The sequence below is a fragment of the Rhinolophus hipposideros genome (genome assembly GCF_964194185.1).
Source record: "Rhinolophus hipposideros genome assembly, chromosome: 20".
Classification (NCBI taxonomy): Eukaryota; Metazoa; Chordata; class Mammalia; order Chiroptera; family Rhinolophidae; genus Rhinolophus; species Rhinolophus hipposideros.
Window position 1 is genome coordinate 48,575,893 of NC_138066.1, and position 17,471 is coordinate 48,593,363.

General features: G+C 41.9%; 1 protein-coding gene across 1 annotated transcript in view; it reads right to left on the reverse strand.

Annotated features, from left to right (window-relative positions):
- JPT1 (Jupiter microtubule associated homolog 1) overlaps positions 1–10,185 on the reverse strand; it is a 12,251-nt gene extending 2,066 nt beyond the window's left edge. Inside the window, exons 1-4 of the mRNA XM_081027980.1 lie at positions 10,006–10,185; positions 2,919–3,064; positions 2,462–2,559; positions 1,568–1,586 (exon numbers count right to left, since the gene is read on the reverse strand). Of these exons, the coding sequence (XP_080884106.1) occupies positions 1,568–1,586; positions 2,462–2,559; positions 2,919–3,064; positions 10,006–10,061 (319 nt within the window). The 5' untranslated portion in view covers positions 10,062–10,185. The remainder of the gene's footprint in view (positions 1–1,567; positions 1,587–2,461; positions 2,560–2,918; positions 3,065–10,005) is intronic.
- Positions 10,186–17,471: the final 7,286 nt, after the last annotated feature.

The following is a 17,471-nucleotide window of genomic DNA, read 5'->3' on the forward strand; positions in this document are numbered from 1 at the left end:
CCTCTGTCAGAATTGAAAAAATCACTCATTATAAGGATCAAAGAATTAGGACCGCCAGAAAATTCAGCAGACCATCTAACTTGCCTGAGGCAGCGAAAGACTTCTGCCTAAGTTTCCTGGCTCTTCTCCTTCTTTCTTAAAGATTTCCAAAGTTCTCCCTATAAGCATTCCTATGTTTAATTACCTAAAAGATGAAGGCAATTTTCCATATATCCAAACAAAATCTTAAACTGAGATCTTTTACTTAAACTGAGCAGAGTAGTTTGGCTTTGAAGTAAAGTTGGCAACAGAGCTGGGGGTGACCTCTCCTTCAACAGAAGTACCTTGAATTACTAGGCCCCTTGTCATTTTATGACAAATGAACTAAAAGGAGCAGCAGTCAGAAACCTAAAATAACCAGGTGGCAAAACTGATGACCATCAAAAAAAAAAAAAAGAAAAGAAAAAGGAAGGACTTGTCATACTACCAATTCAAGGTGCTGTTTACCTGAAGCATCTATAACAAATTGAGCTAATGACCCAGGACAAATGACACATTTTTTCATAACTTCCGCAGGGCTCTCACAGATGTCTTCCGGCTCCCCAAATTCCTAATTATAGCCATTGGCCAAAACTAGTAAATAAAGATTAGCTGATTCTGGCTAAATAAGGTCTGCCAATGGTAGTATTTCAGAATGAAAAGCAGCAGCATTGAAAAGCCTAGAAGATTGTTTTTACCTCCAGAACAGTCTTTTCAAATGGAACAAATTGGACATGAATAACAAGTCTATCTTCAGTCCAGTGAAAAAGTAATTTGTCCAGTGAGAAGAACCCAGATTCTCCTCCTACCACGCCCACCAAGAAAGACTGTTTGAGAGGACAGAAGAGGACTGTGGTTCTTAAACATTCATTTCTCTGGAAGACTGCACCACAAAATATAGGAAAAGGCCACGAGGAAGTGACCTTGGGCCAGAGAGTTTATGACTGCTGGGACCCGACTGCTTTCTTTCCCCTCATCGTCAGTTCTCTGGCACTTGTAAAAGAAATGCCAATGAATACTTCAAAGATTTAAGATAATTAAACAAATGATGACAGCTCATTTCCACATGTAATTGGTCACATGAATGCTAACTGAAAATTTACATCTGCCCCTAAATCATCATTTACAAGATCACAGAGTTACCACTGTCTGGACGAATAACTACCTCATATAAAAATCAAACTTTGTAAAGTCAATGCTGTGGGCCAAGGCTGAACTGCCAGAGCCCTTTATTAAAAAGCTCTCATTAAGTATAACAAATACCAGCCTGACTGATGTGCATACATTTGTAAAGGACTTTCCGTGGGTTTTTGTTTTTTCTTTCTCATACATGTCTAGCATTGCTCTCATTGCTGGCTGGTACCAAATGTGGCCATGTTTGCTAACTTTCCAGTTTCATTTTTCTTTCCTTTCCACTCAAGATTATGCTGGCACTCGGGCAAAGCTAGGTTTCATTCCCCAGTCTCTTTCCCCAAGACATGAATTGAATCAAAATACTGATATTCTAAAACCATTTACAGAACCAGAAATCGGCTTCAGAAGTACTCACCATGAATGTCGCCTTCTCCCTGGAAAAGAAATGAAAAATTTACTTTAGATTTTAATTTTGCAACACACAAAACAACGCAGTCACAGTTCAGAGAGGCTACTATTTATCTGAAACTAAATGTTTTCATTTTGATGCAATCAAGTTCAGGGACAGGCTGACAATAAGCAACCTTTATTCGACCGGGATAATGCTACACAAAAATGCTGCTGGACAAATTGCCCCAGTGTTAGTAACACTCCTAAAACCCCCCAAAAACCTTAACATCTACACTGATGGCCTATATCAGTGAGCATTTCAGACGATCTTTTATCAAATGGGAAACTGGTAAATCTATCCTTCCATTCTCCCCCTTTCTCGTAATCTAGGGGTTGAAAGGTGTCTATCAATTCCAAAGCCCTTCTACAGGTCTCCCCACACTTAGATGGCTGATGCCCCCATGTGCTCTGAGGTCCCTACCTAGGACACCCTACCGGGCTTTCCAGACACGCAGCTGGGGGCTTTGGGGCGGTGTAGTCTCCTGGAGTTCAGCTTAAAACAACCGGGCAACAATTGCCAACAACTGTCACAGTCCTTGAAATCAGTAATGCTACTACATATGAGGTACACAGTAAGTGAGTGTGACCCAGAAGTTCCAAAAATCAATACTCAAGGACTGACCGATCCTAATGGTAGAAGGGACACCGGAACAGACCAAGAGCATGTTAACTCACTCCCTGACTTTCCTCCCGTTAGTTATCCATCTTCCATCACCAATCTGGCCCAGCCCCTTTCCTAATTACTTCTATGTAAAACTCCAGGGACAGAACTAAAGCCCTTAGTACAACAGGGGGGAATCTTATTTCTAAATGGAATTAACCTCAAAGCCTGTCGTTTCCCCCATGTTGTCACACTGACCTTCAGATCTAAGAAGTCTCCAGAGTTTGCTTCAGAAGAGTTCCTTCTCTGGGGTCCAGATGACTCAGAATCTTCACGGCCACCACTAGACTTGGCACCTGAATCAAAACAGACCTTCTTGAGGGATACAGTAGGAAGACCTAAAGCAAACACTTTTTTAGTGAGTGGTACTATGTGCTAGTCTCATATTACAAAATGAGCAAACAGTGTTAGGGAGGTTAAGGTATGACTTCAAAGTCCTGCTGAGGGATGGAATAACCCCATCTGACATCACTCCTTATTCTCATCCATCACATAAATTCTCAGTATTTCCCGTTTCTTACTCCCAGCCTTTCCTCCAGTGACCAGCTTCAACTGTTGTTTACCTCATTCCAATTTTGCTCACCAGCACAAAACCAGCTGTGGTTATTCATGGGCCTGCCCCTTTGACCAGAGATCACAGACATATACGCAGTACCTGCAGACTTGGCCCACGACGGGGGATTTTCCTCAGATGTCCCAAAGATGCTAGAGGCCATTTTGTTCTTCCTCATGGGTTGTTGTTCCGTTGGTTCATCAAAGCCCAACGAAAAATTGGATCCACCACCCGGAGGCCGCAAAACCCTAGGAATAATGGCAAAACATCAATTTCAGATGATATCAGAACATTTCTTGGCATAAACAAACACCTTTCGTTTCATTCCCCTTACCGCCCATAAAAAGAGAGCTGCTAATGGGAAAACAGAACTGATTCCATCAGGGTATAAATTCAATGCTGGATGTTAAGACACGACATGCTGCTTTATGTTTGTAGGGAGGTTGCCCATCACACCAGGCAGCTGAAACCCGACCATCATCACAAACGATAGCCTGACTGGCGTCTCCTTTTAGGAAATGGCTAAAGACTTAACGGACCTTGCCTGCTGGCTAGTCATTTTGATTAAACAAACAAAAAAATATATATCCCTAACTCACTTCATCTACCAAAATAAGTTCCAGCTAGGTCAAATAATTTAATTTAAAGATTAAAACAAAAATATTGGAAGAAAATTAGGACAAATGTGTTCTAGTGTTGAAGAAAAAGGGTTTCTATGCACAAGATGAAAGCTAAAACCCAATGAAAAGATGGCCAAATTTGGCAAAAATACACATATTTGACAAAGGATTACTATAATATTGCTATTATAGTATTACTATTATACTCTTTAAAATGATTTCAAAAAATCACAAGAGAAAAATGGACAAAAGATACTAACAGGCAATTAAAAAATATGGATAGCTTCTAAACATTAAAAATTCAACCTCATTAGCAAATACATAAAATATAAAACAAAATGATAGTTTTTCTTACTTATTAGACTGGTCAGAATGAAAAAATGCCAATTCCCAGCATTAACTGAAGTGTGAGAATAAATTTGTACAAACTTCCTAAAGAATATTTTGACAATGTGTAAGCTTGCATTTTATATGAATCAGCATTTCTCCTCCCAGAAATTATCTTAAGTAGATAACCAGACGTGTATGTACAAGGATACTCCTATAAATAGGTTAATCTATAAAAAGTTGGAAATACCCTAGTTATCCATTAATAGGGATTAATTATCAGTCTGTCCATACAACAGAAACCTATAAACATTAGGGTGGGGTTTACCTTTATTAGTAGATGCGAAGTTACCCAAAAACACAGTGAATTAAAAAGGTTGGGACATACAACCAAGACTACTCTACCTAGCAAAGCTCTCATTTAGAATTGAAGGACAGATAAGGAGCTTCCCAGACAAGAAAAAGCTGAAGGAGTTCATCACCACCAAACCAGCATTACAAGGAATATTCATTAAGATAGGAGGGGGGTAAGGATGGGTGAAAGCAGATGGGATTAAGAAGTACAAATTGGGGCCAGCCCAGTGGCTCAGGCGGTTAGCACTCCATGCTCCTAACTCCGAAGGATGCCGGTTCGATTCCCACATGGCCCAGTGGGCTCTCAACCACAAGGTTGCCAGTTCGACTCCCGCAAGGGATGGTGGGCTGTGCCCCCTGCAACTAGCAGTGGCAGCTGGAGCTGAGCTGCGCCCTCCACAACTAAGACTGAAAGGACAAGTACTTGAAGCTGAACAGCACCCTCCACAACTAAGATTGAAAGGACAACAACTTGGAAAAAAGTCCTAGAAGTACACACTGTTCCCCAATAAAGTCCTGTTCCCCTTCCCCAATAAAAATCTTTAAAAACAAATTGGTTGTTAGTCATGGGAATATAGGGTTAGGGTTAGGGTATAGTATAAGGAATATAGTCAACAATATTGCAATAACTAGTACCTACCAGATAGGTACTAGACCTATCAGGGTGATAGATGGGAATGGGGTTGGGGGCAGGGCAAAAAAGGTGAAGGCATTAAGAAATACAAATTGGTAGTTAATACAGCACGGGGAATATAATCAACAAAGTTGTAAAGATCATGTAAGGTGCCAGATCGGCACTGGACTTATCAGGGGATCACGTCATAGATTGTGTCCAATGTGCTATACACCCGAAGCTGCAGTACAATAATATTGAATGTCAACTATAACTAAATATATAGGTATACAGTCACGGGATTGGAGTGCAACATAGGGAAGATAGTTGATGGTATTGTAACCGCTATTTAAGATGTCAGAGAGGTAGTAGCTTAGGGGGCGGGTTATCACTTAATGAGGGGTTTAAATGTCTATTATGTTGCTTTGTACACCTGAAACTAATAAAAAATAAATTTAAAAAAATAAAAAACGTTGGAGAACATATATAAGCCCAATTATATGTTATATAAAAGGATGTGTACAGAGGTACACACTAATCTGTGTGACTCTCGGTAAGTTGCTTAACCTCTCTGAACTTTTGTTTTAGAAGATAATAGTAGCTGCCTCATAAGCCTATTATAAGGATATCATATATATATTGTGTTAGAACAGTAACTGGAACATGGCAATCATGTGTCCTAGCTACAATAACTAGACATAAATGTCTGAAAGTACAGGTACCACCATGTTATCCAGGGGATTTCTGGTGAATTTCAATGTCTTTCTTATACTTCATATTTTTCTGTACTGCTATTAGTCTAAAGTTCTTCTAAAGACTACTTCTGGGTTCCAGAATTCCCTGACAACTTTCCTTCTGTCAATGCTCCTTTTCCCATAGGCCATTATATACGATCACTTGTGGATAACCTGTGTCCCCTTGGATCTCTCAACAGAAATCCCAGCTCCTCTGCTCCCTTGGGTGCAGGCTGGCACCCTGGCCTCAACTCTAGAGTGCCTCACAGGACTGGCACACTGCCCCTTCTTGCCCGAGGGGTGACCTCCTGCCCTGTCCTGCGTTCGTTCTTGCTTATCCCTGCTACCACAAGCCAGCATAGGCAAGGCTTGGTTAAGCCGAGGCAGAACTGAAGGAAATCAAACAAACGTTGCCAACTATAAAGTTGATGCAAAAGTTATTGCGGTTTTTGCAATTATTTTTATTAATTTTTTAAATCGCAATTACTTTTGCACTAATCTAATACCAGCATAGCCTCTTCTAAACTGCATCTAGTTCTCATCATCTTCACTAATCCAGTCAGGCCACTTACTTCAGTGTTCCACACACAGTTCTGATCATCTCCACCTCGGGCATATTTACTCCCATACTTCCTCCTGCCTAGAGCCCTCTCCACCCTGCCCTCAGTGAGTTCGACATCCAGCCCACCTCCTCCATGAAGCGACTAGTAGAGCCCTCCACGTTCTCAAAGATGGCACCAGTGGAACCCAAGAGGAAAGGATGGTAGAGATCCTCTCCTCATGCCAACTCTGTTTAAAGGGCCATATAGTAAATACTTTGGGCTCATGAGTCAGTCTTGCGCAACTATTTAACTCCATCACATGGCACAAAGGCAGCCACAAACATGAAAATGAATGAGTGAGGCTGTGTTCCAATAAAACTTTATTTATGGACATTGAAATTTGATTTTCATGCCATTTTACAAGTCATGAAATGTTCTTGTCCACCACCTCCCAACCATTTATAAATGCAAAAATGTGCCAGCTGGGTTTGGCCTTCAGGTGGTAGTTTGCTGGGCTCTGCTCTATTCTAATTCAACAGCCTCATTTTTAAGAGCGCAAAGTCAGGCCCTGAGAAGTTCCAAATAAGTTGCCCAACATTAGTTAACTGACAGAGACAGGACCAGAACCCAAATCGCCATTTCCTGCCAGGCACATAACAAGTGCTCAAAGTACATCTAAATAGGGAAAATACACAAGGCCAGTTTACTCTTTAAACTACAAACCAACATAGTTGGTGCTTTGCTTAGTTTTCTTATTTTCTAATCTTAGACTGTCTTATACGTATTTTAATTATTTTTTCTTGTTTGTTTGTTTTTTTTTTTAAGTGTGTTTTTCCAAGACCCATCAGCTCCAAGTCAAGTAGTTGTTTCAATCTAGTTGTGGAGGGCGCAGCTCACAAAGGCCCATGTGGGGATTGAACCGGCAACCTTGTTGTTAAGAGGACCGCGCTCTAACCAACTAAGCTAACCGGCCGCCCCTTTTATTTCTTATATGTTAGTATGTCCTCTAGTGTTCTCTCCTGAATCTAATATTTGTGTCTGCTCATAGTAAAATTCAATACTAAATTTACACAAAATAAAAATGTCATTATTTCCCCAAGGGGGAAGACCCATTGTGTTCTCTTATGACATGTTAAACATTTAAAACCTCACTCTTTTTTTTAAGCCTCAGATATTAAATATCTACTTAAATTCATTATATGAAGATGACTGTCCAAGCATACATTTTATAAAGATGATAATCTTAGATTAGCTTAAATTGTTTAAATAATAATTTACAGGGCTGCCAGTTAGCTCAGTTGGTTAGAACGTGGTGCTAATAACACCAAGGTTGCCAGTTCGATCCCCACATGGGGCACTGTGAGCTGTGCCCTCCTTTAAATAAATAAATAAAATAAAATAATGCTTCTTTCTAATTAATGTTATTGTAAAAAATCATAATTTATAAATTCTTAATAGGCTTTCTCTCATGTTAAAGTTTGAAGCAACTTGGTTTTTATCACTTGTACCCCAAATCAACAGACACTTAAAATGTTAATATCAAAGTTAACTTGCTTCACTGTCAGCCCCTTCATTCCTAGACATCAGACTGATTTTCCTTACCGTCATAATAAAACCCTCGTGAATTATTTTAGTCAGATGAAAACCTTCAGAACCCTAATGGGCTGGGAAATACTTTTTGGCCTTAAACAAAGAAAAAAGACACTAGCACCCAAACACCAGCTTAAAAAAAAAGTCAGAGCTCTAACCAGCCCAACTTTTTCAAGGTCTGTGTTCTTCTTGCAATAGCAGGTAATACCTACTCCAATGACGTCAGTGTTGTAGAGCCCATTTGTAACAGCCAGACATCCCCAAACAAAGGATTTGGATCATAAGACAGAAATTCTATCAATTTCACTTTTTAAAGGTCCTACTATTCTTTCTGAACTACACCCATGATAACTAAATCAGGATTACATATTGGAGACTCAACAAAAATGTCTCCATGTCCTGCAGACAGCAATTTTTTAAAAATTACTTTTTCTTTCTTCTCTCTTTAAATCCCGGAGCTCCCATATGACTTTTGCAGATCATTTCCTAACAGACTAAATTTATAAAGTGTTCATGGAGCTAGGAGAATGTTACTGGAGAAAAGAAGTTTAGGAGAATTAGGTGTGATTACAGAAGAAAGAAAGGCAGGAAGTAAATAAAAAGGACAATGCTACAGTCTTGAGATCACAATATTGGAGAGAAACTAATGACAAAAGGTGATCTAAAACACTGATTTTTGCAGACCCAAAAATCATTTCTGTCTCACATTTCAAACATACCTATCAAAGAACTAGTGTCAGGATTCATTTGACCAGGTTACTGAAATTCATTATGAAGCACTAAACCGCACTCAATCCCCAAGGATAAAACCTCAGATTTTTTATACATGAACATTCCAACCACTACATTTTGACTCGCAGAAAGTTGACCCCAGGGCACAAAACAAAAAACCCAGTTTCACTTTGGTCCAGTGTCCTCTGAAAAAAAAAAAATGATCTCACTGGTAGGATGACAACAGAAGAGGGAGTGACCCTCTTCAGTATTTTGGTATGTCTATACTACCCAAGTTCCCCCATCCTCCCAGTAACAGCTAGTTTCAAAATATTTCCCGTTCTTTTCTACACTGTGAAAAGGAAAAGAATGAGTTAAAAAGGAATGTCATTTCCAAAGCTCCTTCTGAGACTCACTGCTGAGGCCTGCTTTTGTCCCCAAGTTCTCCAACCCCTGCGAGACACTGCTGTTTCACTGCTGTCTTCTTAGCCCCACAAAATGGCTCCCTTTGTGCCACTTGCTCAGGACCCCAAGGCTGGCCACACATGACTGCAGGTCATGTTCAATGCCCAGAAAAAGTGGAATCTAAGCTTCCTCCAAACCTGGAACAAGGATCCCAGAGATGCCTGAATTCCACCTTAAAGAACAGTGTGCAATTAGCCAAGACAATGTGGACATGTTTCACCGGATCCCAACCCTTTCACCAAGTTAGACCGGGGCTTGGAAAAGGGTCCCAGTCCAAACACTCTGTCCAGTGTTCCCCTCCCCAAATGCAGTGGCAGGAGTGGCCAGAAAGGCCCCGGCTTTCCAGGTGGAGATAGTACGGAAGAGACAATGGATGCCTGCAGCCCCACCCAAGAACAGAAAACCTCCTCCGGCAAGGGAATCGGGGCCAGGGATGAACTCATTGAACAAATATCAAAAAGGGAAGCGAATGAGGTGGGATGCAAAGACCGAGGTCCGAAGGTTTGTGCGCAGAAAACCCACTTGGACCGGCGCATTCGACCTCCCGTTCGGAGGTGGGTGCGGGAGGGGAAGGAGCTGGGGTCTTTCCTTTGTTAGCAGAGGGGAGGCACTTCGCAGAGGGCTGACTGTAGGGTCCTGGAAAGGGGGAAGGGGTCGCTAAGACCAGCCCCGCCCGACCACAAATGACACCTGCCAAACGGGCCCCGGTGGGTAGGTGATCGCTGGACCTGACAGTCGCGGCCGCGGAATCTGACCGCCACGCCGGTTGCACCGCCGCCACCTGCTCCCGGTCAGTGACAGGAGTGCGTGGCCCGGGGGTGGGACAATGGGGTCGGACCAAGGCGCCCTGTGGGCTGACCTGGCACGCGGGAGCCAAGGCCACCACATTGGGGCCGGGCCGGCCGCTCCGAAACGGGGAAAGCACGCACCCTCTCCGCATGTCCCAACTAACAACCCACTGCGCTGCAAGGGCTAGCCGCCCCGGCCCTCCCGGCCCCTCGCTCCAGGGTAGGAATGAATGGGAGAGGAACAGGAATCGGGCGGGGCCGGCGTGCCAGGCTCGCAGAGCCGCACAAAGGCGGCGCCGGCGGCCAAGCACCTCCGCCCGGCCGGAGGCAAGCGTGGAGCCCCAGGGCACGTTACCGCCAACGACCGGGTGCCCAGCCCGCGTGGCCCCGCTGAGCAGCGGCCCTCCCGACCCCAAGCCCCGCGGGTACGGCCCTGCCGCCTCACCGGGAGCTATTCCTGCTGTTGGGGTCGACACCCTTGAAGGTGGTGGTGGTGGTCATGGCGCCGAGGAGCGAGGTAGGCTGGCGTGGGAGAAGAGCGCTGACAATGTCGGGTCCGAGGGGCGCAGAGGAGGTCCCCACCCCACCACCGGCGACCGCTGCAGGAGCCTCCGCCACCGCTTGCCTGGCTGGCCGCCGCTTTTATAGGGCTCTCAAATCCCGCCCCCATCCTACCGGCATTGGCCGATTCAAATAGCTTTCTTTGTTTCTATTGGTTCTCTGGAGTGCCAAGCATCGTGCTGCGTCACGACTGGCTGCTGCGGCCCTTGCTCTACCTAAACCCGCCCGCTTCCTGGTCAGGGAAGGTCTAGGGAAGTCCCCCCCCCCCCCCCCACAAATCTCGGAGATGATTGGACAAAGGACAAACCTGCCCCGCGCTCGGTACAAGTTAATGCTCGCTGTCACTTAAAAAAGTTACCTGACAGAAGGAAAGCTCGCTCTAGAGAAGTTGGAACCCACAGCCGAAGGCACATTTGTTACCATACACGTATTTGCCGTATTTATGGTGGGATAGTAAGAGCATGCTCCTTAAGAGATGAAAATTACTTCTGCAAATTGACATTTCTTGAATAACTACTGTGTGTCTCGTTTGGAAACCCGACAGTCCCAAATGAGAATTGAGTCAACAACAGAAAGCACGCCAAGATGATCCCTTTTAAAACGACTGGAAATTCTTTACATTTTAATGTTACTATTTAGCTGTCATGGGCGGTGCATGCACTGGACCAAAATTACAGTCGTTCCGATTTGAGGGCCTGTTCTAAGGCTGGTTAATGCCTGGCGGCTGGGAATGGCCACCTCCCTTGCTACCAAGACTATCCCAGAGCTCTGCAGCTGTTTATAACCCTTGTCATGACTCTTCCACCTGTTTGAGTAAATCTATCCTTGCAACAAATGCAGACACACTTGGAGGGCTCAGGAATAACTGTTTTTAAGATCATAATAGGAAAGCCTTGGGCAACCAAGAGTGGAAGCCTTTCCCTGTCATGCCTGTTTCCTCAAAGCAGATCTCTTTTTCAGTATTTCCATAAAAGTTGAACTACATTCCTTTTTGCATGGCCTTCTCACCTACCTTCTAGACAAAGTTAGTTTGTATTCTTGGTTAATCACTCTTCTTGGGCTTTCATAAAAAGCCAGAGATAAATTCTTCTCTTCTATGAGGCATGGATGGTGTCTTTATGTGCTTACCACAAAAGCACAAAGCACACCACTTGTTTGGATTAAAATCTTTCCATTCTTTAAGGCTGGGCCTAAATTTCCAAAAATGTTAAAAAAACACGAAACACTTCAGACCAATCTAACCAGTGAGCATACAAGACTCCCTCAAAAATCATATCTAGACTAGGAGGTAGTGGAATATGGTGGTTGCTAGCTCTGCCTGTCATGGGAGAAATCTGGGTTTGAATCTCTACTCTTAACCTTTTCTGATCATGTGTCCTCACTGGTAAAATACTCCCGAGTTGTGAGGACTGAATGAGGTAATGGATGTAAACTGCATAGCCCCATATAAGAAGTCATCAAAGTGACCCATTTTTATTTTCAAACTTGTAAAAGAATAACTTTTTAACAGTCTGAAATTGTTTTTTGTATGTAAAATGAGTGGTTTGGGCTTGACTCTTTAAGGTCCCTTTTGGCCTGAATTTAGGAATTTGTACTTGACTTGCCTTACTTTCCTCCATCACCTGTAGTCTAATAGAAGACAGGTTCTGTGGCAATACAGCACTGGACTGGAAATCAAAACCTAGGTTCTGGTTCTGTAAGACACTTCTAGGTTACTTATGTCCTTGAGCCCAGTTTCCTCATCTATAAAATGGGGTTAAACAGCACCTATTCTGAGTTTTGTGAGGGTTAAGAGATAATTTTAAGAATGCTGTATTTGGCAAATAAAAGCTTTCTATTAGAGGCACCCCATGTTGGCCGCGCATTAGAATAAACTATGAGCTTTTAAGGCATACAAATGAATGCCCTGTGACAACCACTGAATTTGCAATTTCTGGGGGTAGGGTTCAGTCATGGATATTTTTAATAAGTTAAACAGGTAATTCTCACATATAGCTTGGATGAGAACCTCTCCTTCAAAGGTAAGGAATCAGTCCCAGGAGAACACTTTTAATCAAATCTAATTTACTAAGAGTAAATTTATGTAAAACAGACATCAGAATAAGGCCATTTTAGGCAGGCCTGTTTGGTACATTGTATTTTCAAGTAAAATTGCCAGAAAGTTCCAGAATAAATAGCCCTCCTATTTACTTGCTCGTGTACAGTAGTTTTGATTAAATCAGTACTCCACTTGCTACTGTAAGATGGAGATTTGGGGTAAAGCAGACCTATGTAGCTGTGCTACAATAACCTTTGCTCCAGATGACCAACTCAGTTGAAAATGGGACATTAGTAAAATTGCATTTCGTCCAGAAGATCAACACAGATCAGGATCAAAAGATACAAAAGGACGGGGCAATGTGAACATCTGTTTTTAAAATCACTGAGGCCCATCATGAGTTTTAAAACCCTATCTAGGGTTCTATATCTAAATACAAAATGTTTTAAATTCTCAGGTAAATCTAAAATTCAAGATATGAAATCTTATGACAAGGAATGTCATGTTTTTCAAATCTTTATAAAGTAGAATCCAAATATATAATAAAATAGATTAACAGAGCAGCTATGATTGAAACTGGGCAGGTCTCAAATCCTGGTCCTCTCTGCCGCCCCATTCTTTATCGACCTTTCTCTCCCTTCTATCCACCTTTTTGCATGACCCCCAAGGTTTCATAAGATGCAATTTTAAAACCACTGCCCTATATGCATGTCCATTTTCATTTGTTTTTTAAATATAGTGAAGGGGATGAGAATGAGCAATTGCTCACACCCTCCAGAAGTTTTCATGTCTTTAAGCAGTTAAGTGCTCTTCAATTTCCTTAGTCCCAAGCTGCCACTTCCTTCCTATATTCAAAGTACTAGTCATCCAATGCAGAAAGCCTAGTAATCAGCTTACCCAATAGGTTTTTGTACACCTGATATTCTCAGAATTTCCTGAGAACACAATCTATTATTCTGAAGCAGGTGGCAAGAAATCTATTTAAAAGATGTCAAAAGGTGTTTAAAACCCTAATACGTTTCCTTTCATATGGACAGAAATCCCATTGGTTTTAAAGTTTGTTGCTAGATATGTGGAAAGTTTTATTCAAGAATGCTCTATGTACAACCTACTTGAAATAGAATCTGGAAGTTGTGCCTCACCACTTCAACCAAACAAAAATATGCACTAACACGGAGTCTCTTAGCTCTCAAGTATGTTTTTGCCTTCAATATTACCAGCTTTCTCAAGACTGGGTAAAATGTTCTGAATCTCCCAAAAGTTTATTCCAGAATGCCAGAGGAAATGGGCCATCGACATGGCCTCACAATGGGAATTTACTCTTCCTAGATTCTGCAACTGGGTTTGAGCCAATCTCTTAGATCAGTGTCTTTCACTGTGATCAAATACACATATTAAGTCGAACTACATGAAACTGCAGGTATTTGGCTATTTTTGACCTATGAGAATAGTAATTGTTTACGTTCAACCATAATTTAATACATACTCTTAATATTTTCTATTCCATTTCATTATTTTAAAAAAAATGCTAGTCATGTGCTTTTGAACTTGGTTTAATGACTGAATTAATGAATGGCCCACTGACCAGTATTTCTAACAAGCTCTACTTCTCAACCTCAATATTGCAGGATACCCCATTACCGTATCACTTATATATTACTTAACCACACGTAATTTACATATAAATTCTGCATTCATTGTAGTCACACAGCAACCTAGCAGTCTGTCCCCTCCAATCTTTCCTTAGGGAAAGGTGACCCTGCGGGATTGTCCCTCATTGGGGTTGAGTTTATGCTACCCTAAGTCTCCATGTTTGGTCCTTGTAAGCAGGGTCTGCAGTCAACGACGGGTAAGATTTCTCACGGGAGAAACAACCTAAGCCAGACGGGACCCCCCTAGGACCCCCATGAGCTAATGTAAAGTTAGGAGGTAGCTGTGCCCCTCCTCTTCTGAGAAGCTGCTGATGCATGCCTCAACTGTTGTCCTTTACCCTCAGGTGTAATGGACCCATTAGAACAATAACATCTCGCCCCTCCTGTTTGGCTCCTGGGATAATCTTATCTTGTGAGACTTGTTCCCCCAGGGATTGTATGCACCACACCTTGGTCATTTGGGGGGATGGTATGCATCGGTTGCTTTGGGCCGATTATGGGATTTGGAATGAATGATTATTGTATGGTGTAAGAGTTTCGCAGACCCTGCCCCTAATCATGTGATTTCTATTGTGAAAAATCAATAAATACCCACGGTGACCGATTTGGGGCTCCAGTCCCTCGAGGCTGTGAGTCCCTTGGTCCTCTGTGATTTAACTGTATTTGAGTCTCTGTCTCTTTATGAGAGTTTAACCCTCGCCGCCTCCCCCGCCTTCCCACGGCTTGTGTTGTGCAGGTCGCAACAGTTCATCAATCCTAAAGACAAATTTCGCACCCGTCTGACCATTCTTTTCCGTATCCTCACCAAAAAAAAAAAAAAAAAGCCGATCAATGCCACTAACAGCCCGAAGAGTTTATTTCCTCTTAAAACTCATTTGCCATTGAACAAATGAACCCAGAGGATGGAAAATGGCTTTGTCACGTTCTTACCTTCCTTTATTCAGTTATGGTAAACAAAATGGTACATACACTCTACTAAGGTGTGACTTGCCCTTCTCATGTCCTAATTTTTAATCACTCTGAAGCATACAGAGGGGAAGTATAATTCATATCTCCCTATTATTTCCTCCTCCTCAGAGTAAGAGCTGAATAAAATAAGATTATGCAGTTTAAGTTTGTCATCTTTCCCCAATTCCATTCCGTTCCTCTATTTAATAAACAAGCAAGAAACTCCCCTAACCCATGTGTCCGGCTCTCCCAGAGATCAATTTTGCCTCCTTTGCAAAAATAATTGTTAAACATCTGATGTTCAGTAAACATCAAATAATTTAAAAGGGTATGCCAGGAAAATGTGTAGGGAAACTCTTCCCTTAATATTCCTAATTCTATAACTTGTGGTAAAGTTATTAATCACATATGCCTTAAAAATGTGAATTGCAAACATATTAAATGTCAATTCTTAAACTTTTAAACTGTTTCACAAAGACCCTAAGATTGTAGGAAATCCTAAACTGAGTACCATGTCATTGCTTGCAGGGGAATAACACTCCAGATTGCAAATAAGATTCCTAACCTGTTTGTAATATTCTATTATAATTTTGTTCCACTCTGAGGAACTCTTTTAATTAGCTCGCCACTATACAGACCAAAGTCTCATTATGAAACATATTTCTTACTATACATCCAGAAGTAACCCTCAAATCATCACCTAGATAATTAGAATACTGAAGCATCTTGTGGATGGGTCCTCTGGTTCTTAAAGTATTGCAGAATCATTAAAATCCTGAGGAATGTTTTCCGTTAAAGAACTCATTAGGACACAATTTAGTATTAAGCATTTATTACAAAAGCCTAATGAGACAAAGATTGTATTCAGTTTTTTAAATGAATAGCAAGTTCTTGGCCTGGTCTCTGGTTTCTCATTTACATTAAGAGCAGAACAATTGTTAGAGATTAAGGTATTCAGATGAAGCCTCAGCACGCTGTGGCAGAGCCCTTATACTTTACACTGAATATAGTAACTTTTATTTCAAGAGTTCAGTATGTGGGAGACATTGTGTTAGGCAGCTAAAACATGTTATGTCATTTAATCTTCCCATAAGGTGCTTAACTCTTAAGGGTCATAAAGATACCTCCCAGAATTGTTTCTCAATTCCATATTGCTTTGAAAATACATTTATGGGGGTAGGATAGAGATACTGGTATTTCTTAAAAGCTCACCAGGGGATTTAATACAAAACCACGATCCAAAAATCACTTACTCGTATTTAAAAGCAGCACCATCCTAACTCATAATAACCCTCAGCAGCACAGCTCACTCTCTCCAATGCACCACATAGGCCCTCTACCCCCACAAAGACCTTGGAAAAACTTTCCAATAGATCTCTCTCAAATCCTGGGCTTTCACTGTCCACTGACCTACTGGTATCACAATCCCCAACATAATTTACACGCTTTAACTCAAGTCTCCCATTTCTCCTCAAACTGTTTGTTCCTTCCCATCTTTCATTCAACCTCCGATTAGGAAGAATGTAATCTGATCATCAAATTCCCATGAAAACGCGAAAAAAATTAAGCCAAATAACTTGACACTCCTATTTCTGAAAAGTTGGTGATACCTTTTGTTTTGGCCTCAAGCAGCTTGTGTGAGTATGAGGAAGGCTTGGGAATAAGAAATTCTCTCATCTCCCTATACAGCTCGTTGTTGGGGCAGCTGGTTAGCTCAGCTGGTTAGCTCAGCTGGTTAGAGCGCGATGCTCGTAACTCCAGGGTTTCCGGATCGATCCCGCATGGGCCACTGTGAGCTGCACCCTCCACAACTAGATTGAAACAACTACTTGACTTGGAGCTGATGGGTCCTGGAGAAACACACTTAAAATAAATGAAAGTTAAAAAAAAAAAACAAGGGCCGACCCGGTGGCTTAGGTGGTTAGAGCTCCGTGCTCCTAACTCCGAAGGCTGCCGGTTCGATTCCCACATGGGCCAGTGGGCTCTCAACCACAAGGTTGCCAGTTCGATTCCTTGACTCCTGCAAGGGATGGTGGGCAGCGCCCCCTGCAACTAAAATTGAACTCGGCACCTGGAGCTGAGCTGCCGCTGAGCTCCCGATGGCTAAGTTGGTTGAAGCGCATGCTCTCAACCACAAGGTTGCCGATTGGACTCCCTCAAGGGATGGTGGGCTGTGCTCCCTGCAACTAGAAAACAGCAACTGGACCTGGAGCTGAGCTGAGTCCTCCACCACTAAGATTGAAAGAACAACTTGACTTGGAAAAAAAGGCTTGGAAGTACACACGGTTCCCCAATAAAGTCCTGTTCCCCTTCCCCAATAAAATCTTAAAAAAAAAAAAAAAAAGAAAGAAAGAAACTGAATTTAAAAAAAAAAACAAAAAAAAACTGTGTTCACTTGGATACTATTTGCTACTTTTAGGATATAAACACATGGGGCATTAAGTGTGAATGCTGTCAAGAGTTAAGCTAAATTGTAGGAACAGTTAAACAAAATCTCCCATCATTTGAATGTCCCCTCCCAAGTTAAAAAAATTATAATGCAAAAATTACTTTCTGTATTTTTAACAATTCCCTTATTTTCAAAGTGATTTTTAAGAAGTGCTCCATTCGATTTTTCCAGAAAATATGTCTTGGTAGCAACTTATGTGAAATGGGGCAAGAGTAACAATCAATAAAAGTTCATTTAAGAATAAAAATAAGGTGGGGACGGCC